Source organism: Mytilus californianus, unplaced genomic scaffold (genome assembly GCF_021869535.1).
Source record: "Mytilus californianus isolate M0D057914Y unplaced genomic scaffold, xbMytCali1.0.p SCAF_3, whole genome shotgun sequence".
In the NCBI taxonomy this organism is placed as follows: Eukaryota; Metazoa; Mollusca; class Bivalvia; order Mytilida; family Mytilidae; genus Mytilus; species Mytilus californianus.
Window position 1 is genome coordinate 4,999,807 of NW_026262679.1, and position 21,290 is coordinate 5,021,096.

Genomic DNA, 21,290 nt, shown 5'->3' on the forward strand with positions numbered 1-21,290 from the left:
TATTGCTTCCAGTAGCTGAGAAACGGATCAAAGAATCAAACCACAAATTGTCAAAGGCTTAACATTGACCAGAAAGACATGTACGAATTAAGTAAAATCATTCTTTTCACCAAATATGATTGATATATTGCTTATAGCATCGTAGAAACGGACCAAATCACGAAAACTTAATCTTAATCACTGATCCATAAAATGAGGTCAAGGTTAGGTGATTTCTATCTGACGAACATGTTAACATTGCGAGGATCCCGTAAATGTGATAGCCTCAATACGTTATGTGTATTCAAATAAAGACCCCTAGCTTGTCTTGTAGATACACAAAACCTGGTATTTATTGTTAGTAGTTATACACTTTATTCATTTGAGATTTGAGGGACTGTAGTTCATACTGTGTAATGTGTTAGATACAATTCCGAAGTTAGCTTGTTCAATTGATAGATTGGTGTTTTAACGCCACTTTCAGCACTATTGTGCGATTTCGTGGCGGTCAGTTTTTATTTGTGAAGAAAGTCGGAGTTCCCAGAGAGAAGCCTATGAACTTGCATCTCGTTCAGCGAAGACAGCACAAGGTGGACAGAAAGAGGGATATGACAAGAGAGCTCGTGCAGCCATTCTGCAACCTGGAGATCGTGTACAAGTAAATTTAGTCGTCTTCAATGGGAAGCATAAGAAAGATGAAAAATGGGAAGCATAAAATAGATGAAAAATGGGAAGAGGAATTTTACAACAGCTTAAATAAAATGCTTCGCCGAGCGCAGCCTGATACGACCGCAGAGGTCGAACCCTGAACAGTTGGGGCAAGTTTGGACATAATATTCAAGCTTGATACTGTCCGAATTTGGATTGTGATCAAATTTTTTACATAAGATAGGTTTCTGACACAAAATAAATGTGGTCAAAGATCTTAAAAATTTGAAATCTTTTAATGGGACATTTAATTTACCTAGTATTGTCTGATATCTAAAATCTAAGAACATGGTTAGATTCAGCATATAAAAAACACCAAAAATTTAATTTTAGTTGAAATCAAACAAAGTTTAATTTTGGACCCTTCAAACCTTAATATGGACTAATTTGAAAACAAGGCCCAAAATAAAAAAATCTAAATGCACAATAAGATTCAGCATATCATAGAGCAGCAATAATTCAGTTTTTGATGAAATCAAACAAAGTTTAATTTTTGACCCTTTGGACCTCAATGTAGACCAATTTAAAAATGGAACCAAATATATAAAACATTAATACAAGGTTAGAACCCCCAAAAATTAAAGACTTAATTTAATCCCATTAAAATTGATTAAAAGATTGTATTTATTTTCAACTGAAGATTTCTTGCTACTGCGTAATACTGTGCTATTGCACAATTGTTATATATAATAATTTACACACCCTGTTTGGTGTGTATCTCCTGCCATATCAGTATTTGTTGCTTTTATATATAAATCAGAAATAATCAATGTGAAAATGGAAAATTTTGGGAAAAAAAACCCCAAAAATTATAACATTCCCCCCCCAAAAAAAAATGTATAATTTCAGAGAGTTCCATAAACTTTAACAGCTGTTATTGTCTGGAAACTAGAAAAATGCTTATTTTTGGCCCCTTTTTTCTAAACGTTTAGGGCAATTACCCCCAAACTCAATCCAAGCCTTCCCTTTGTGGTATAGAACCTTGTAGTACAATTTCAGAGAGATCCATACACTTAAACACAAGTTATTGTCTGGAAACTAGAAACATGCTTGTTTTTGGCCCCTTGTTTTGCCCCTTATTCCTGAACGTTTAGGGCAATTACTCCCAAACTCAATCCAAGCCTTCCCTTTGTGGTACAATTTCAGAGAGATCCATACACTTGCGCACAAGTTATTGTCCGGAAACAACAATAAACTGCTTCGCTGACACAGAATAAATGTAGTCAAAGAACTTGAAATTGGTTGTATGATTTGAATTTATATTCAATTGAAGATTTCTTGCTGTTGTGCAATACACTGTGCTGTTGCGCAATACTTAGTAAATCTGTTTTCAGACTATATACCAAGAATTAGCAAAATAAATTGTGACCCGCAATTTTTTTCTTTGGAAAATTTACTATTTCTTAAATCTTGAGGAAAAAAAAATATTCCCCCCCCCCTCCAAAAAAAAAATATTTGAAGAGAATTTTCTTTTGAGGAAAAGAAATTGCCCCCCTCCCCTCCTTTTCCAAAAAAATTAATTTTTGAAGAAATTTTCTTTTTGTAAAATGTGGTACAAATTAAGAGACATCCATACACTTAAACACAAGTTATTGTCTGAAAACTAGAAAAATGCTTGTTTTAGACCCTTTTAGACCCCTAATTCCTGAACGGTTTGGGCAATCACCCCCAAAATGAATCCCAACCTTCTACTTGTGGTATTGAACCTTGTGGTACAATTTCAGAGCAATCAAAATACTTATACAGAAGTTATTGTCCTGAAACTAGAAATATGCTTGTTTTGGCCCCTTTTTGGCCCCTAATTCCTAAACGGTTGGGACCATCACCCCCAAAAACAATCCCAACCTTCCTTTTGTGGTATTGAACCTTTCATTTGATTTCATAGAGATCCATACACTTAAACTTAAGTTATTGTCCAGAACCCAAATGTCTTCGGACGACGCTGACGCCGACGACTAAGACGACGTGATACCAATATACGACTGCCAAAATTTTTTGCGGTCGTATAAAATTCTTGTTTTTGGCCCCTTATTCCTAAACTGTTGGTACCATAACCCCCAAAATCAATCCCAACCTTCCTTTTGTGGTATTGAAATTTCTGGTAAAATTTCATAGAGATCCATTCACTTAAACTCAAGTTATTGTCCGGAAACCAAATGTGTCTTCGGACAGCGACATAGACGACATGATAGCATTATATGAACGCAAATTTTTTGCAGTCGTATAAAAAGATATTAGTTACATGGTTAAGAATTCCGAGTCGAGGTCGAGTGAACCCTGTCTGACAGACATGTAGACTTTTCTTATCCTATTACTCATAAGAAGTGAGTATTGAACAAGACAAATAACTAAGCTTTTTTTTTCAACAGCCACTGAACCAAGAAAATGAGGTCAAGGACAATGGACATTTGAGAGGGAAACTTCGTAATGTAAAGTTTCTGCATGAAGCATTCAGGTCTGTTACCTTCTGAAATATAAAGCTATATACAAATAGTTTTCGTCGATGACGGACTGGAATCCCCGTCTCGCATTCTGTGACTTTCCTTGCAAGCAAGACAAAAACTTAATGTTGACCAATGAACCATGATACAAGGTAAAGGTTAGATAAACCTTGTCAAACAGACATGTACACTATACAGTCATTCCTTACTCCAATAAAATGCTCCGCTGGGGCGCAGCTTGATACGACCGCAGAGGTCGAACCCTGAACAGTTGGGGCAAGTATGGACACAACATTCAAGCTTGATACAGCACTGAATTTGGATTGTAATTAAATATTTGACACAGCATAGGTTTCTCACACAGAATGAAAGTGGTCCAAGAACTTAAAAATTTTTAATTTACCTATTCAAACCATATCATTATTATTTGCTTTTATATATAAATCAGAAATAACCAATTTAAAATGGAAAATTTTAAAGAAAAAAAAGGAAACCCCCCCTCCCCCCCCCCAATTTTTTGAACCCCCTTATGATTCATCACCCCCAAACTCAATCCCAGCTTTCCCTTTGTGGTATGGTACCTTGAAGTACAATTTCAGAGAGATCCATACACTTGAACACAAGTTATTGTCTGGAAACTAGAAAAATGCTTGTTTTTTGGCCCCTTTTTGGCCCCAAATTCCTAAACTTTTAGGGCAATTACCCCCAAACTCAAACCCAGCTTTCCCTTTGTGATATGGAACCTTGCAGTACAATTCCATAAAGATCCATACACTTACAAGTTATTGTCCTGAAACTAGAAAAATGCTTGTTTTTTTGCCCTTTTATGGCCCCCAATTACTAAAATTTTGAGGGAATTACCCCCAAAATCAATCCCAGCCTTCCCTTTGTGGTATGGTACCTTGCAGAACAATTTCAGAGAGATCCATACATTTGAACACAAGTTATTGTCTGGAAACTAGAAAAATGATTATTTTTGGTCCCTTTTTGGCCCCTTATTCCTAAACATTTTGGGCAATTACCCCCAAAATCAATTCCAGCTTTCCCTTTGTGATATGGAACCTTGTAGTACAATTTCATAAAGATCCATACACTTACACACAACTTATTGTCTGGAAACTAGAAAAATGCTTATTTTTGGCCCCTTATTCCTAAAACTTTTTGGGCAATTACCCCCAAAATCAATTCCAGCATTCCCTTTGTGATATGGAACCTTGTGGTACAATGTCAGAGAGATCCATACACTTATACACAAGTTATTGTCATGAAACTAGAAAAATGCGTTTTTTGCCCCTTTTTGGCCCCTAATTCCTAAAATTTGGAGGCAATTACCCCCAAAATCAATCCCAGCATTCCCTTTGTGATATGGAACCTTGTGGTATAATGTCAGAGAGATCCATACACTTACACACAAGTTATGTCTGGAAGTTACAAAAATGCTTATTTTTGGCCCCTTTTTGGCCCCTAATTCCTTAACTGTAGGTACCATAAGCCCCAAAATCAATCCCCACCTTCCTTTTGTGGTATTGAACCTTATGGTTAAATTTCATTGAGATCCATTCACTTAAACTAAAGTTAGAGTGCGAAAACTAATGTGTCTTCGGACGACAAGGACGACGTCATACCAATATACGACCACAAAAATTTTTTTGCGGTCGTATAAAAACCTATTGCTTAAAGTATCTGAGAAACAGACCAATGAACCATGAAAAAGATATCAATGTCAGATTAACCCTGCTCAACAGACGTATACACCTTACAAGCTTTCCATACCCCTTAAATAAAGTACTGCTTAAAGTAACTGAGAAAAGGACCTAATCACAAAAACCTTACCTTATTAATCACTTTTTAATGAAATGAGGTCAAGGTCAGGTGATACATGTCTGATGTACATGTATACTGCCTGACTTACATGTAAACCTTGATTCCTGATTATCCTATTTTCTCATAAGCAAGAAAGTCACTTGACTAAAAACTATAGCGTTGTTTACAATTAGTTGCTGAACCATGAGAATGAGATCAAGGACAAAACATCAAAACATAAGGCATCTTTATACAAAGTATGAAGGAATAAAACCAGTAATTCATAACCACATGGTTTTCTATGTTGAATTCTGCAATTTCAAGCAGTCATTACTATTTCGTCTCAAGTCTAAATAAAGTGACAGTCAACTATACCTTATCCTGACTTGTGCATGATAAATTGATAATACCTTTAATTGAATTTAAGATCGCACTGGTTCTCAAAAGTTTAGAAGTACAAAAGCAGATTCTTCTAATCTGAGCAATGCGAAAAATATGCTCTCCTATTTCAGTTTTATACATGTTTTTTATTATTTAAAGGAAACTTTCAACAAGGGTTCTACAGTGATCCCAAGTCTATATAGGCTTTCAATTGATACCAAAATTAGCAAAATATTATACCTTTTTACAAAGTTACAGCTATGCATAGGAACTATTTTGTGTAAAATGTGTACTACTTTCTAAGATATTCTTTCTGGCCTAGCCCAAATTAGTGTTTCTCTACCTGAAGCTTCCAGGTCTTCTACCTTCTGAAATTCAAAGCTAAACACAAGTACATAACACAGAATTAGACTGTTGTTGCAGGTAATGCAAAAACTAGTTTTCAGACCTGTGAAAAAGAACTATACAGTTAGAAGATAAATTATTTTAATTATTAAATATATATTGTCTACAATTCTGTAACCATTTTATGATATTTACAAACAAGTTACATACAATGTTGTCACATTCTCTCTGACTGAACAAACAACAACAAAAATCACATACCTAACATAATACTGATAATATGACAATCTTCATAAACTAAATAAAACGTATGAACAGAACAATGTTCTTTTGTAAGTTTAGCTAGCAATCTTCAAGTTTTAACTGCCAAAAAAAATCTGTATATCTGACAATTATAATACCCCTTGTTTATCTAAAAACTGTAAAAACATAAGGCTTATAAATGTAAGATAAAACTTTCACAATTACCAAGAATGCCTATCATCATGATGCTTTTGTCCATAAATGGTAAAACATCTAAAGAGGCAAGACTGTTAACATAAGTTTAAATCTGATAAACAGTTTTTCAAAGATTCAGGCTGGGAGAATATGACAAAGAAATAAATTGAATAAATATGACTTTGAAGCTACTTAATTTTTCAATGACAGTAAAAACCAAAAGATGTGTAGTTATATAAAGAATTCAAAATTTGCTGATGAAATTCTTGAAAAAATTATTAAGAATTGTGTTCTTAATTTATATTTGTCTTTTTTTCAGTTGCACAACCTGACAAAGACCAAATCATTAAACCATCAACTTTTATATATATTTAATGATAACGATGCAAATAATTTAAATTGCCAAACTGCTACTTTTAAAAAATTAAAAACACATTAAAAGAAAAGAGTATTCAATATTGAAATTTATAAAAAGAAATAAATAAGGAAAAAGTTCAGATTTGGCACATAAAACAGACTACACAGAAAAATGTGCTTACATTGATGAAGGCACAGCAATAAAACATATCACAGATTAAGAATGTATAAAAATATGTAACATCAAAAAATAAATACCATAAATTATACAGATACACTGGCATAACAAGGAGGACAACATAAAATGTAAAGTTTTAAAATTCTGAATGCATCCATTCTAAGATTTGTATATGAAATGCAATAAGATCTATTTATAATATTTGTCAACATTTGTTTGATACAATGTTGTTGGTACTAATGTTAAAACAAATATCAATTCAGTCTAAAGTCAAATTATGACTGAAATGAAACTGTCAGCACTGTCTTATATTAAAGGCACAAATTTTAAATACACATGTATTATGATAAAATTGAAAGAAAAAAACACTTACTTCAGATATAAATGAATTATTACTTAACTTTGTTTAGATACCAAAAAAAATTTGTTGTTTTACAATAAATACAAAATACCCTACTCTGTAAATATAAGGTCGACTATCAAATATTCACTTTACGATTGAATCAACATGGAAAACAAAGATTTATTTGTTTCATTTCCAGTCATAGTTTCCCAATATTTAAATAAAAGGGGTAACATTGACTATTTAAGGACAACTGTGGTCTCATTTACCAAAACTATGTTTTCAGACTTAAATGAAATTACTTTAGATAAGAACTTTTAAGAACTTTACTGAAAAATTCTATTAACTGTTGACACAAAGATATGTCTTGCCTGTTTGTGATTTTGATAATATTAGGCAAATCAAATGTTGAAATTCAACACTTTAACATGTAAACTATGCAAAAGTTTCAAAATCAATGAACCATAACTGAGGGGGCAGGGTCATATTATCTTCATGGAAATGAGATTTGCTAATGCCTATACAACTATATATCAAATATAATTGGCTTACCAATAGTATTTCCCTTAAACAGACCTATTTACAAACTTAAACATGTAAAATATGCATGACTGAGGAGGAATTATTTCCTTGGAAATGAGATGTGCAAATGCTTATACAACTGTTACATCTCAAATATTATTGACCTTCAATTAGCGGTTTCTTATCACAAACTTTAACAAAATGTTGACACTACCTTTGCTGGAAACAGCAGGTCTAAGTCTAGCATTTACAACTTCATTGAGGAGATACTAAAAAATGCTGAAAGTGTTGTCCAACCTGCATAGTGTACACAAAGGTACAAAAATTTGTGAAAGAAAGCTTTTTCTGTAATGATTCATAATACCCAAAACCTGATCACTTGCAAAGATAAAATGAAAAATGTCAATTCAAAAATAAAATAAAACTAATGCTCAACATTTTAAACTTCTGAAGTAATGACAAAACTCTGACCAATAATTATAGGTGAAATGTCTGCAACAAAATTCAATATGAAAATATATCTTATAAATAGAAATGACAAAAATAAAGATTTGTGTATCAATATCACATAGTTTACCCTATCACAGAAAATTCAGAAAATATGGACGGAATAATTGGTCTGATTGCACACTTTTTGTCCAGACTGTCAGGACAAGTGCCTACCTACTTACACTGTTTAGACAATGTGCTGAATTTGACATGCAGATGAAGCCCTTAGTGATTTCTTAACCTTCAATAAATATACCTTACAGTACTAATATCAATTCTGTATCTTGTTGTAATATTTGTAACATATTCTTTTTTTCTTTGTTTACAATTATTCCTTCTATTAAACTTGTAATTTATAGTGCTTCCCTATAAAAATAATTTTTGTAAGGGTCAATGCCATAGTTCAGCAAATTGTCTAACTTTTTCTCTGCACCCAGAAATACACTTAAATATCAACAATATATCAGAGAGTCTGTTCTGGATAGGTAACTGGGTCTGATGCAGGCATGCCATATATATACATAGGTGTAATGGCTTTAACAGTTTGTATTCTGTCAGCTGAGTACCGTAGCGTGGTTCTCTCTCAGTTCTATTTGACGTATGCGGAGATTATTAGATGCTCCTCTAATACGTTGTGATTTGGTAGACCTGAGAGAGGCAGAATTCTGGCCTTCTGATATAGATTGTTGAGATCCTATACGACTTATGTTACTTCCAGGGGTGGCTGATCCAGGATGTCCAAGATCAGGTCTCTGTACTACGGGGGCAGGGGCCGAGACCACTGATAGACCCGGCGGACCATTATTGGGTGCGACTCTTGGTAGGTCTGAAAGCAAAGAACAGACATATTACAAAATTATCATTATATTTTATCACAGACTGACATTTAACAAGACTTCTAGTGAAGATGCAAATTATACTTTTAATGGAAAAAAGTTTTATTGCTTGATATAATTAAATAAAACATTAACATACAAACATCTCTGAAATTACAGGCAAAATATGAAACAGCATTACAAACTTTCAACCATCATAATTTATACTTGAATAAATACATTTAAATCAATGAAGGATTTTATTATTGATAGCCATCATACATATACATATAGTGCAACAACAATATATATATAAATATAAATTGTAAATCCTGAAGCTAAATAAAACTTCTTACAACCTTTATATTAGGTCTTTTTTTCCCCCTTTTAATAAGTAGAAAATTGTTATTATGAGAATTAAATCGGTCAATATTGAATTATAACTGTAGAAATATATACAGCTCCAAGATGGAACTCATAAAAAAGAAGACATTGTCCTTATCACTGGATAGCAAGAAATTTCAAAAATAGAAAAATTCTTTTTCCTAGTTGTAAGTAAATGATTGTAAGTAAACTAATACTCTATAAAACATTTAGGATACAATGTAAATACATCTAGTTTAGCACAGGGCTTCCAAAATTATTTTTAGCCAGCCGGACATTTCATATATTATCCCGATTTTAATCCCTTAAGACTAAATAAATAAAAGGCAATTATGGTAATCAGTTGCCGAGTTGGCCTTCCCAATGATTAACATTAACAAAAAACGATATTAAACTTTCTTTGATTCAAATTCGAAGTTCTGACGTAAACTGTTAAATTGGAAGTGCATCATTCGTAGTGTGCAACATCAGCGTACTTATATTATCTGCTTAGACTCTTCATTTGTGCAAAATAATGTTGTCTAAAACTCTACTTTCGTTTTTAAATCTAAACCGGATGTTATCTTGACAATGGTAAAACATGGACCAGCGACGGATACGTAAATTCCGTGTACGTTTGCAAAGCATGAATGAGTGTAAGTAGCTCTTTCTACGTTATTTCTTCAAGAAAATATTCGAAATAAACGTGAGATAAAGGTATCAATGACAATTTAAGCATTTTTTGGAGAAATTAGGATGCATAATTAAATTTCACACCTGCGCACATGCGCACACGTGTACTAGTTCAAACAGATACATGTCTCTGGTTCAAACAACGTAGTTATGACGATTTTTCATTTTCACCTTTTTAATTTTTTCATCAAATCATATTTGTAAACGTATTTCTGATAATTTAAATCTTTTTGACTAAATTAATTAGATGCAAACCGCTGAAATGTAAGAAAATAACTTTGAATAGACCGATCAATGTCCGGTTCAAAATAGTTTACCTGTCACCTGAACAGGTAATTTCAGCTGTTCGACAACTAATTAGCCTTGATTAAAATGAGAAGGTTTTAAAGTAGGGGTTGTTTTGATAGTACTTAATGATCATGTCACTTTTATTACCGGAAATGTGTGGCTGTTAAAGGCAAAAGGTTGGGTAAAAAAAATCGCGAATTATGTTAAAATGACCGTCTCTTAAGCCTTGAAAACTAAAAAATAGATGTCCGTTTCATGCTTTGCCCAGCCGGACTTTTACCGGACTTTATACAAATGTCCGGAATATATGACCGTTTTGGAAGCCTTGGTTTAGCACAATAATAGCATATTAAAGAGCATTCAAACAAACCAATAGCAGTTAAAGGATTAATATATTATTGTATAGGTTATCGTTAGGCAGTGCAACGACAACCCACACATCCACCATGACATAATGAAAAGAGGAAGGATGCTGTGAAATTAACCGGGCAGGAATTTTGTGTACTTACTTACGCTCGGTAACTCCAAGGGTTTTGATGTGTTATTATCTGTGGCATGCCAAAAACTAATTAGAATTGACTAAATACATTCTAAGTACAACTAACATAATCTATCAGCTTATATGTTGCTCTTTTCAAAAAGCATGAATGGTCAGGAAGTTACCTTATAAATTTCATATGGGAATATCATTTAATATCAACCACTTTATAGGTACAGAAAAACAAGTAGAAAACTAATCATTTATTTGAAGTTATCAATCAAATTATTTTCCTTTTTTGTCTCTTCTTTCAAGAATCTTTCTGTCTTCTTCTATGATTAAACAAAAATTACTTCATCCTAGCTTTGATTAATTTAGAAAAATTTACATTTTAGCAGAATCCTTTTATTCATGCAGTTCTTGGACATACTGTAAGGAAGTTTGCTCTATCAGTGACAGCATAAATAAAAGCAAAATATAAACATATATGAACATCTAACAAGAGAGCGAACATCTAAGGAATGGTGTATGGGGGACTCTAAGCCATAACAAACACATACCTAAATGATACTGCCAAAGTGGGTAGTTTGAGTTGTGTGCAATGTAACGCCAACCTAACAGTGAAATTGGTGGATTTAATAATAAATAATCACATCAAAAGAGAGATAAATATTACAATAACCCTTTTTTTCCTTATCAAATAGTTGGCAGACAGACAAGCCCTGGCCATCCGTAAAACTGAAAATGGGATAGAGAAAGATTTACAACATCTATAGACAGATCAAAGCTTAATTCACTGCTTTTATAAAATGCATTCAGTTATTAACTTATTCATATTTACTTTCAAGTTATAACAAATAAGGTATTATTTAGAATTAACATAATCTTATTCACCATAACACGTCCATTATGAAAAGAAAATTTCCGAAAAATTCAACTAGTTTATATACTATGTATGTGATGCACAGAAGAAAACTCTAGTGCAATGCACAGAACATTAGTAACAATCTCGTGAATACACAAAAGAAATTACTGTGTGACTAAATTGGATATAAAAGTTTGATTTTAATATTTGTTTGTGAGCCACACAGGATTGTTAACTTTTTGGATGACAGGTGAACAAGTTAAAAACCACAATAATTCTGTCTAAATAATACCTTATTTACATTAGAAAAGTATTCAACAATGGTCATGATTGACTTGAATTTGATGTTGCATCACTGATTTAGCTAGGAAAACAAGAAAAAACACATTAAACTGAATGACATTTTTATATAAAGTTGTGTTCATGGCTAAAACACCACAGAAATGATCTCATTAAATTATATTTAATTCTAATCTGTAACATGCAGAGTAAATCCCTCACTAAACAATTTAAAAATCTTGGCTGCAGTTTCTGCATCTAAACAGCAAAGCACCAGAAAAGATAAGTTTCTCATCTACAATCTAAATAAATCTCCAACCCTATCAGTGATCCTACCGTTTTATATGCACCCACTGTTATCCATAAGGAATATGCAAGATGACAAAAGATATTTGTTAATTTCTTATTCTATAACTATTTGTTTAAAAAAATTCTAATGGGCAAAGATAAAAGTTTATTTTTAATTTCTTAGTAATAAGATTATCACCTCCGACATATTTTGCTGAAAATAGCATGCAAGTTAACTGTAAGCCTTTTTGTACATGCTGTTATTCTCCACATCATCAATTATTTAGATGCTCTATCAGAGAAATATTTTGTTCATTAAATAGCATGTCATTGACTTAGCAATAGACAGACAGCCTCTGATAGAACAAGATTTCATCATGCTTTTTATTTTACACAACAATAAAACTCAACACACGTGGGACATACGATGAACGACAGATGGCTGATCGAACAGGATTTTCTGCCACCACAAAAAATCCTACAACTTAAAAATATTGAAGAATATCAGAGTGAATAACTTAAGTAGTTATCAATACTCATTATCTGTAAATCCTAATTATTACTTCTTAGTTTGATCAATATTCATACTTTTAAATACATTTACATTTTGTTTTTGGTACTGGACTTGAATTTCTTTTTCTAAACATGTTTATTGATTAGTTTTGATTTCCTAAAGTAAATACCTTTCCATATTCATTTGCTTAACACAAATGAAGATAGTAAATCTACTGTGTATTTAAACAGTAGAAACAACCCAATCCTATTGCATAATACATGTATATACCATTTACAGATTAAAAACAACTAATAATTAGGACTCTTTGTGAGCAATTCAGTACTTAAATTTCAAACTTCAAGAATCTGTCATCACTTATAATAAAACTCTGGTGACACCATCAATTTGTGTGTAACTTTATCCACCTTTAATTGTGTGTAATTTTATCCACCTAAATTTGTGTGAAATTGTGTCCACCTAAAGTTGTGTGTAATTTTATCCACCTAAATTTGTGCGTAATTTAATCCACCTTAAATTGTGTGTAAATTCATCCACCAATAGTGGAGTGTAATTTTATACACCTAAAGTTGTGTGTAATTTCATCAACCTATAACTGTGGGATTCCTCACCTCCATCTTTCCTCTGGCCCTGGGCACTTAATGTCCGTTTACTGTTTGGCGTTGCTACATCTGATCTCCAGTCAGAAGCGTAGCCATTCCTGGCCAATATTCTGTTTCTCTCAGCTTCTGTGTCTAAAAGGTGTGATAAATTGCTTCTGAACTCAGATTCTTGGATAACAAGGGCACCCGAGTTTGACCTTGGATTTCCTCCTAAAGGTTTCTTCACAAACTTATTTCTCTGAAATGTGCAGTAAAGAATTCTCAGTCAAAAAACTTGCTTTGTTTATATAAACTGTAGTATTATTTACCAATTTTAAGACATTACTTAATCTATAAACTAGATAACAATTTGTTGTTTTAAAACACACTGTGCCTAGATAAAGAAGTAGTAACTATGGGTTGAAATGAAGGCAGGGCTTTACAGTCAGTCAAGGTCGTTAAACACTCCCACAGTAGTAAAGTAGGGCTCAAAAAAGTAAAATTCAAATTATTTTGAATGGATTTTAAGTTTTCATTATTTTAAAAAAATGTCTTCCAGTAATATAATACAGATTAAAAACAACTTCTGCAATAATTGATTTTCATGTCTTGTGATCTCACCTGATATGATGGTACTGTCTTCTCATTCAGGTTACTTAGACTTCCTGCCTTGCCCTGCCACGTGGAAACTCGTCCAGAATTGTAGTTAGGCTGATTGATAGATGATATAGAATTATTGTCATTATTAGTGAGGGTATGCATGGAATTGGTAAGTGCAGATGATAAAGAATGATCGTGATGATGGTGGTTGTGTTGCCGGCGTGTTAAATCCGCTTCACGACCACTCTGAAAACAAAACAAAACTCCTCCCAGTTATGTTAATAAAAGTATAACCTGCCACCGTAAATATACCAAGCGTGCTCCAGCTTAAACATTTTAGTGCTTAAAGTGAAGAAAACAAGACAGAAACAAAAAGAAACAAAATCACAAATCCTGTTAAAATTGAAATCACACTTAATTCTTATCAAACAGAAAAAAGAAAACCATCAGCAGTTTTAAAACTTTTGATTATTTGAAGACATTCAAAATTTAAATGAAAACTTACTGTCTTGAGTCTAACAAATGAAAATTGTAAAAAAGTATACAAATTCAATGCCACAAAGCTTTTGTTAGAAAAAGGTTATTAAAAAAATGCAGAAAAACAAAACTTTATAAATTTACTATTTTTTTCCTCTATTTAGTTCCTTTGGTCATGCGGTAAATCTAAAATCATTCAACAAAAAATCATAGTTTATTGAACAAACTTAACAACTAGCTAAATATAAGCATTCAAAAACTGATGGCACATAATGTCTCCATCTTTGAAAAAAAAAGAGTTTCAGCAAAAACTCTATTAAAATTATATACTATCTCTGATGCTTGAATCTATTAGTAAGTACTTTATCTGTGTGAATATACAAATAAAAAAGAGACAGAAATCATGCAACGAAATGAACACACCTAAACATAATCAAGCACCTATCACCAAGATCATTTTTACAACAGACATCACTGGTAACTCCATATATAACAAAATCAAGTGAAAATTACCAGCATGATGTCTCTGCACCACCAGCTACCAAGGTGTGAATCTAAACCTAAATAAATATATAGCCACCATGAAGGCTGTATAGAGGATAACATAAATAATACGCTTACCATGGATGTATAGAGAGTATCTACATCCTACGTAATATAATATGCTACAAAGCAATGGAAAAGTACCATAGCAAGGTTTGATACAAGCTGTGCATATATGTCTTACTTCCTTTTATCATACATAACTTTACTCTCTGTCAGAAAGTTTTGTGAAAGAGAAAAATATAAAACTTGAAACAAAATATCTGACATAACCATAATAACTTGTATCTTGTATTTATAGGATTTCAATGAGTTTCAAAAAGAGAACCATTTTTAAAATCAATTTAACAACCCTCATATAAAATTAAAAGACACTATGAACTTGACGCTCCATATGCACATTTTAAAAATTTATGATGATGCTAATCACCAAATATTAGAAATCTAGAAGAATGAACGTTAAATATGATAGAAGGAAGTAAATCGTATATTTATAGCAAAGTACTACCAGTAGATATAAAGTTCTACCAGTAGATATAGCCGTTTTGTCAGTAAGTATTTTGTGCAGGCAAACATAAACATTAGTGTAAAAAGTTAAATAGCAAAAAATAAAGTTGTAGCATACGTCAAGTGTAGAACAAAACTTTGTCACAAGCAAACTTAGCAACTCTATGTTTTAATAAGTATAGCAACATATATCTTAGAATCTAATCAGTGACCTAGTGTCCGAGTCCCAACCTCAGTACATTGTATTCAGTATTTTCTTCCTATAAACAGTGACTTTATATTTGAAATGGAGCTTACTTTTCTTCCAACAGGTCAGTTACCAAAATATATTTCTGTACAGAAAGATATGATTATGGGTTACAATACAGTCATTAACAAACAGCATTGAAATCAATATCTAGGTTTTGTATGTTAAAAACCACAAAATAATCTAAGAGTTGATGTGATTTATCACTAAGAGAAACACAGCAATGCAGATAGAAAGAGGTTGACGGGAATTTACATTGTACAACTTTACTTTTCCCCATCTATTTTGTCATGAAAAATGGCAACTGCTATCAATTCATAAGCTGTGTCAGAATTATAAATTTCCTAATAAGCCACCATCTTAACATTATTGCCACTTTAAAAAAAATAGTTTCAAAGTGAAGGTGCCGGAAGTGGTTGCTTGGAGAAACCACCACAATTGCTTCGAAATCAAAAAGTCTTCAAGATTATTATTTTCAAGCTTTGTCAAATTGGTCCACTGTTTATGTGAAGATTATCAAAAAGTCGACTGACAAAGATGGATACAATGTGAAGCTGAAAGCTCATGTGAACCTTTGGGTCAATCAAGTTAACAACAAATGATGAAACAAAAATAAAAGTACAAACGGCTGAATAACAAATATATAATGTTCAAAATTTAAAGTATAATTTAATAAACCCAAGGAAATTAATGTTCTTAAAAAAAGGGGGTAAACTATAATGAAGGTCACATTTGGTAAAAGTCATTAAAAAAGGAATAAGTAAGGATGGAAATGATTAGAAGGTAACATTATTTGACTATATAAGTTGGTTAATACAAGACAAAAAAATAGTAGTATTATCAGGTTCAAAGTTAAAACAACAATAAGCAGATGTTTATTTGCTGTGAAAATTTGAGCCTATCAAAACAAATGTTAAAGGTAAGATATTTCACATCAACTCAGCCAATCACAACACTGGTTACAAACCTCCAAATCAAACAGCTCTTCATTTTCAATATCATCTTGAGTGAAGGGCTGGTGTGTTAAAACAACCTTTCTATCATTGGTGCTATAAGATAGACGCACCTGTGGAAACTGTCTGTTGGGATCTTCCCTTGCATGAAAGAACACGCTGCTATCGTAATTTGTTCCATATCTATTATGACCTGATCTACTTGCATTCTTTTCAGTCTTAGTGATGTTTTCATTGGCTAAAGCATGGTTATGTCCAAAGTAGCGATCCAGTAACTTTTTGTAATACTGACGATCTTTTATTCTGATGGGGGCTCGTTGCCCAGCAAGGCATGATTCATTTTGCCGATTGGCACAAAGCCATCTGTGATTGTCCTGTGCAAGTGCAGAGAGAGAAAGCTGGTAAGGAAGTGATACATGCTGCGTGATATCATATATCTAATATAAACACTGAATCCTTCTTTTACAAGAATTTGATCAATAAATTCATCCTAACCTTTAACTGTTTTACTGTATGAATGATATGACTTTAAGCTAACTGACTCCCAAAATGATCAGCGTGTATATTAGACAAAGGACAAAATGGACAGAAAATTCTTCAGTTTTGCTCTGACAATCTGCTCAATAAACTTTAATTTGACAATAATTTTGTTGTTACAAGTCAGATACAAGAATACTGAAGTATTTTCCTCCACATTGTTACCCTAAAACATATGCGTTTTAGGAGAACAATGAAAGGCAATTATTAATGTGCAAAAATGAAAAGTGCAAATAGTAAAATTTAAATCTATTCTATCTCTGTATATATTTACAAACTAAAAAAGATACCAACTACTTTGAAAGAAAATCTATCTCTAAACTGTCTTCTAAGCTTGCTTAATTTTACCTAAAAATTAAATGATTGAATCAGAGATTATATCGGACCTTTGCTGTAAGCATTTGTTTTATTTTAGTTTTTCCAAGAAAAAATTCGTCATATAAAAAATTGTTTATATCATGTGCAATTGGATGAGTGACTCCTCCAGCCAAGTGCACAATTTCATTAAGCTGCTAATGACCAGGTGTTTCAACAACAGATGATTGTTGGGCTTACCTTTAGAAATGACATCAAACTCATTTCACCATATGGAGGCTAGACAGAAATACACCAATGCAATTTGTTTAACAAAATTTTTGTTATGTTTGTATGATTTTCATAGTAAAATTTAAGAAATAATGTTTCATTACATCCTAATGTTTCTTGAAAAACAAATTGATAAATAAAATGATTGATTTCATTGATAATGTAATAGTGAAGTATTAATGATTTTAGTAAGTGCATTTTATCAGGAAGTCAGTTAATACATGGAAACATGTAAAATTAGTAAAGGGCTACTACATGTAACTTCACAAATATTTTTAGTAAACTGGGAGGAATTCGGCTAATTGCTTAAAAATATCTTGTCAGAATTCTTACAAAGTAATAGCGAATACCTTATCTTTTCTTAACAACTGACAAAACATTTAAATACATAGTCAAAACAAATTACATCATTTACGACAATAAGAATACTTTTCATATGACCTAAATGTCTAAGGGATGGGCACAACATCAAATATTTTACCTGTGTCTGAGGTCTAGAATTTTTTGTACAGGCTACCTGTTAAATATCACCCCATTTAAATAAAAAAAAACTCTACATAACAATAACATATTTAAAACATGAACAAAAAAATGTGTGTTTTGCAAGTGAAATGAAATCAAAATGTAAAAAAAAAATCGTAAATCAACTTAAAATCTTTCTATGAAGATCTAACTGTCAACTAAAGAAATATCATTGTAATATTTGCCACAAAAACATGCAAAGGTTTAAATAGATTTTTGCTTTAATATGCATAAATAAATCAAACTGATAAAGCATTCAGATGTTTCTTGAAGTTCTTTTATTTGAACTCAAAGTATAGAAAATAATTTTTCAATTTCTAAATTCAAAGTTTTTTTATCAATCTAAGATTACCAAGTTTACATTTTTTTTCTATTATATTGCCTCAAGCACATTTTCTTCACTTATCATTTTTAATACCTCATAATTGTGACAAAATTACCAAAGAAGAAAGACCTTTAATACAGATTCTAGTACTCACTTTTTTCATTTGTAAAACCTATACACAAGTCAATTCTATTACAGAAATGTTGTAAAATAAATATCCCTAAGTCTTTTTCATTTAGTATTTATAGGGATAAAAATCTGTTCTTAAAACTAAAATACAACACATAATATTTTCATACACTTCACAATGAATTTCTCTAGCCAGGCTTTATTTAACAAAAGTTGATTGCATCTGTTAACTATGTAGCTGATTAATATGTTTTACAAGCCATCCAACAAATTGGCTATAAGTAATAAAATTTCTCTGGCTTATAAATCTACCAAGTGTGAAGATAAACAACATGGTTTATAAACCTACTGAAGGTAGAGATAAAGGTCATGACCAAGAGTAGGGGTAAAGGTCATGACTTATAAACCTACCAAGAGTAGTAAACCTATCAATGGTAGAGGTTAAGGTCATGACTAAGTATCCTCCAAAGGTTAGAGGTAAAGGTCATGACTTATAAACTTACCAAGGGTGGAGGTAAAGGTCTTGAATCTGTCTTCATTACTCCCATAGTTCCTGGTGTACAATGGAGGAGACGATACACATGTTCCACTATGCCCAGACCTCTGACTAGGTTATCACGTTGTAACAAACCACTGATTCTCTCCAGTTCTTCTTCCTCTAAGATGTCCATTGGTTTACTGGTATCCAATGGCTCATCATTAAATCGTCGGTCAGACTCACTACCTATGGTCTATAATAACAATCAAATTATTACCTTTTGTACAGTTTAACATCATAATTTGTTGGTGGAAACAACCTCATCTTTTCAAAAAGTAATTTTTATTGTGGTTATTCTTAAAAATATCAGTCATATCTTAAAAATATCAGTCATATCTTGTGTTTTTTATGATGTTGTTATTCAAATTTCTTCCATTAGATATTCTTTTTTTCTTCATATAAATAAAGATATGATAACAACCTAAATCTTTCTCCTGTCAACTTCATGTGTTACTAATATGTATATAGTATATAAAAAACTTTCGGTTTAAACATATAAAAATTTGTAAGGGTTCTGCGGCACCCACTGTCTCACCTACTTTTGCTGTTGTCTATGTTTTCAGTGTGATAGGGGAGGTACATAATAGATTTATTTTACAAAAATGGGGAAAAAATTATTAAAAATCCAATTTCAATTTTCCAAGTTCGTATTTGAGCTCAAAATGCTACTTAAACATGAGAAACATGACAATAGATAGCCTCAGGTTGAGGGAACATGCATCCATTTCGAAATAAGTATCATAAAGTTGACCTCTAAAAGTATGGAGAGCCATTAGAGCCAAATAACGGTGGTCTGGGTTATCCCGTCATATGACGGGCTCAGCATGGTAAGGGTTAATAAACAACAAAAATTAAAATCAACTTGAAAGTGTTTTTGAGCAAATCCGTATATCTGGAGGCCTTGATAACCCATTCCGACCTAAAATGAGACGAAAAAACATACAAATTGAGGCTAAAACTGGAAAAAAATCGATTTCTACCACCAATGGCCTTAACACTTACCATGCTGAATTGTTTTCAGAAAAAGTCTAATTTTCGTTTATTTGCAAAAATATGCAAATTATATGCAAATGAGCTTTACCCTGCTGCTGAAGCATATTGATTTCTTTAAATCTAAGGTAGGGGATCACGGGGCGGGGTGGTTGGGGTGAGGAGGTGGGTGTGGGTGGGCGTTAATTTGCCCCAAAGTTGGTCATCAGGTGCAAAAAGCGTCATTTTTGACGATTTTTCGTCCTATTACTTGACCCCAAAGACCGAGGGATGCTGATATAGGTATCCATCTGTAGTCTGCATGTACAGTGGACCCCAGTAAACACATTAACCCCAACAGTTCTTAGGTTGGAGTGAAACTGATCTGGGAACACCAGTCTAAAGAAGGTCATTTGGACAAAAAATACGGAATTTCACGATTTCTTCCGATTTTGGACTTCAACTGGACCTGAAACCGGAAGTAGTCGTTTCCTCTGCGTATTTCAAAAATAATTATGATCAGTAGATATATGTCTGCGGGTTTACACTATTTTTGAAAGTTTTAGGCCTCTGAACTTCCTGTGTAAGACACAGAAGGGAAGCCCACCCCTCCAGAAAAACCAGTTTTATCCAATTTCAATTTTCCAAGTTCGTATTTGAGCTCAAAATGCTACTTAAACATGAGAAACATGACAATAGATAGCCTCAGGTTGAGGGAACATGCATCCATTTCGAAATAAGTATCATAAAGTTGACCTCTAAAAGTATGGAGAGCCATTAGAGCCAAATAACGGTGGTCTGGGTCAACCCGTCATATGACGGGCTCAGCATGGTAAGGGTTAAGAAAGTTATTAAAATTTTTAAAACTTTAACCACAGAGTGAATGTAATGTTAACTGGCAGAAAAACTAAGTCCATTTTTAAGTAAAATACAGATAAACAGGATTTTTTTTTTACAAAATTTACTTCTGGATACTATCTTATGATCATAAACAACTTCTGTCCAAGTTTGGTGGAAATCCAGGATAGTTTTAAGAAAGTTATTAAAATTTTAAAAACTTTAACCACAGAGTGAATGTAATGTTAACTGGCAGAAAAACTAAGTCCATTTATAAGTAAAATACGGAAAAACAGGATTTTCTTTTTTACAAAGTTTACTTCTGGATACTATCTTATGATCATAAACAAGCTTCTGTCCAAGTTTGGTTCCA

The 21,290-nt window shown here is 32.4% G+C and overlaps 1 protein-coding gene across 32 annotated transcripts in view; it reads right to left on the reverse strand.

The window, feature by feature from the left end:
- Positions 1-5,781: 5,781 nt before the first annotated feature.
- LOC127732896 (tubulin polyglutamylase TTLL13-like) overlaps positions 5,782-21,290 on the reverse strand; it is a 64,614-nt gene continuing 49,105 nt past the window's right edge. For 8 of the 32 annotated variants that reach the window (XM_052242073.1, XM_052242076.1, XM_052242074.1 and 5 more), the window contains 7 exons: positions 19,077-19,304; positions 16,490-16,849; positions 13,770-13,994; positions 13,179-13,407; positions 11,182-11,235; positions 10,653-10,691; positions 5,782-8,810 (listed from right to left, as the gene is read on the reverse strand). In XM_052242073.1, the coding sequence (XP_052098033.1) occupies positions 8,539-8,810; positions 10,653-10,691; positions 11,182-11,235; positions 13,179-13,407; positions 13,770-13,994; positions 16,490-16,849; positions 19,077-19,304 (1,407 nt within the window). In that variant the 3' untranslated portion in view covers positions 5,782-8,538. The other 24 variants (XM_052242082.1, XM_052242083.1, XM_052242090.1 and 21 more) reach the window with 24 other exon arrangements.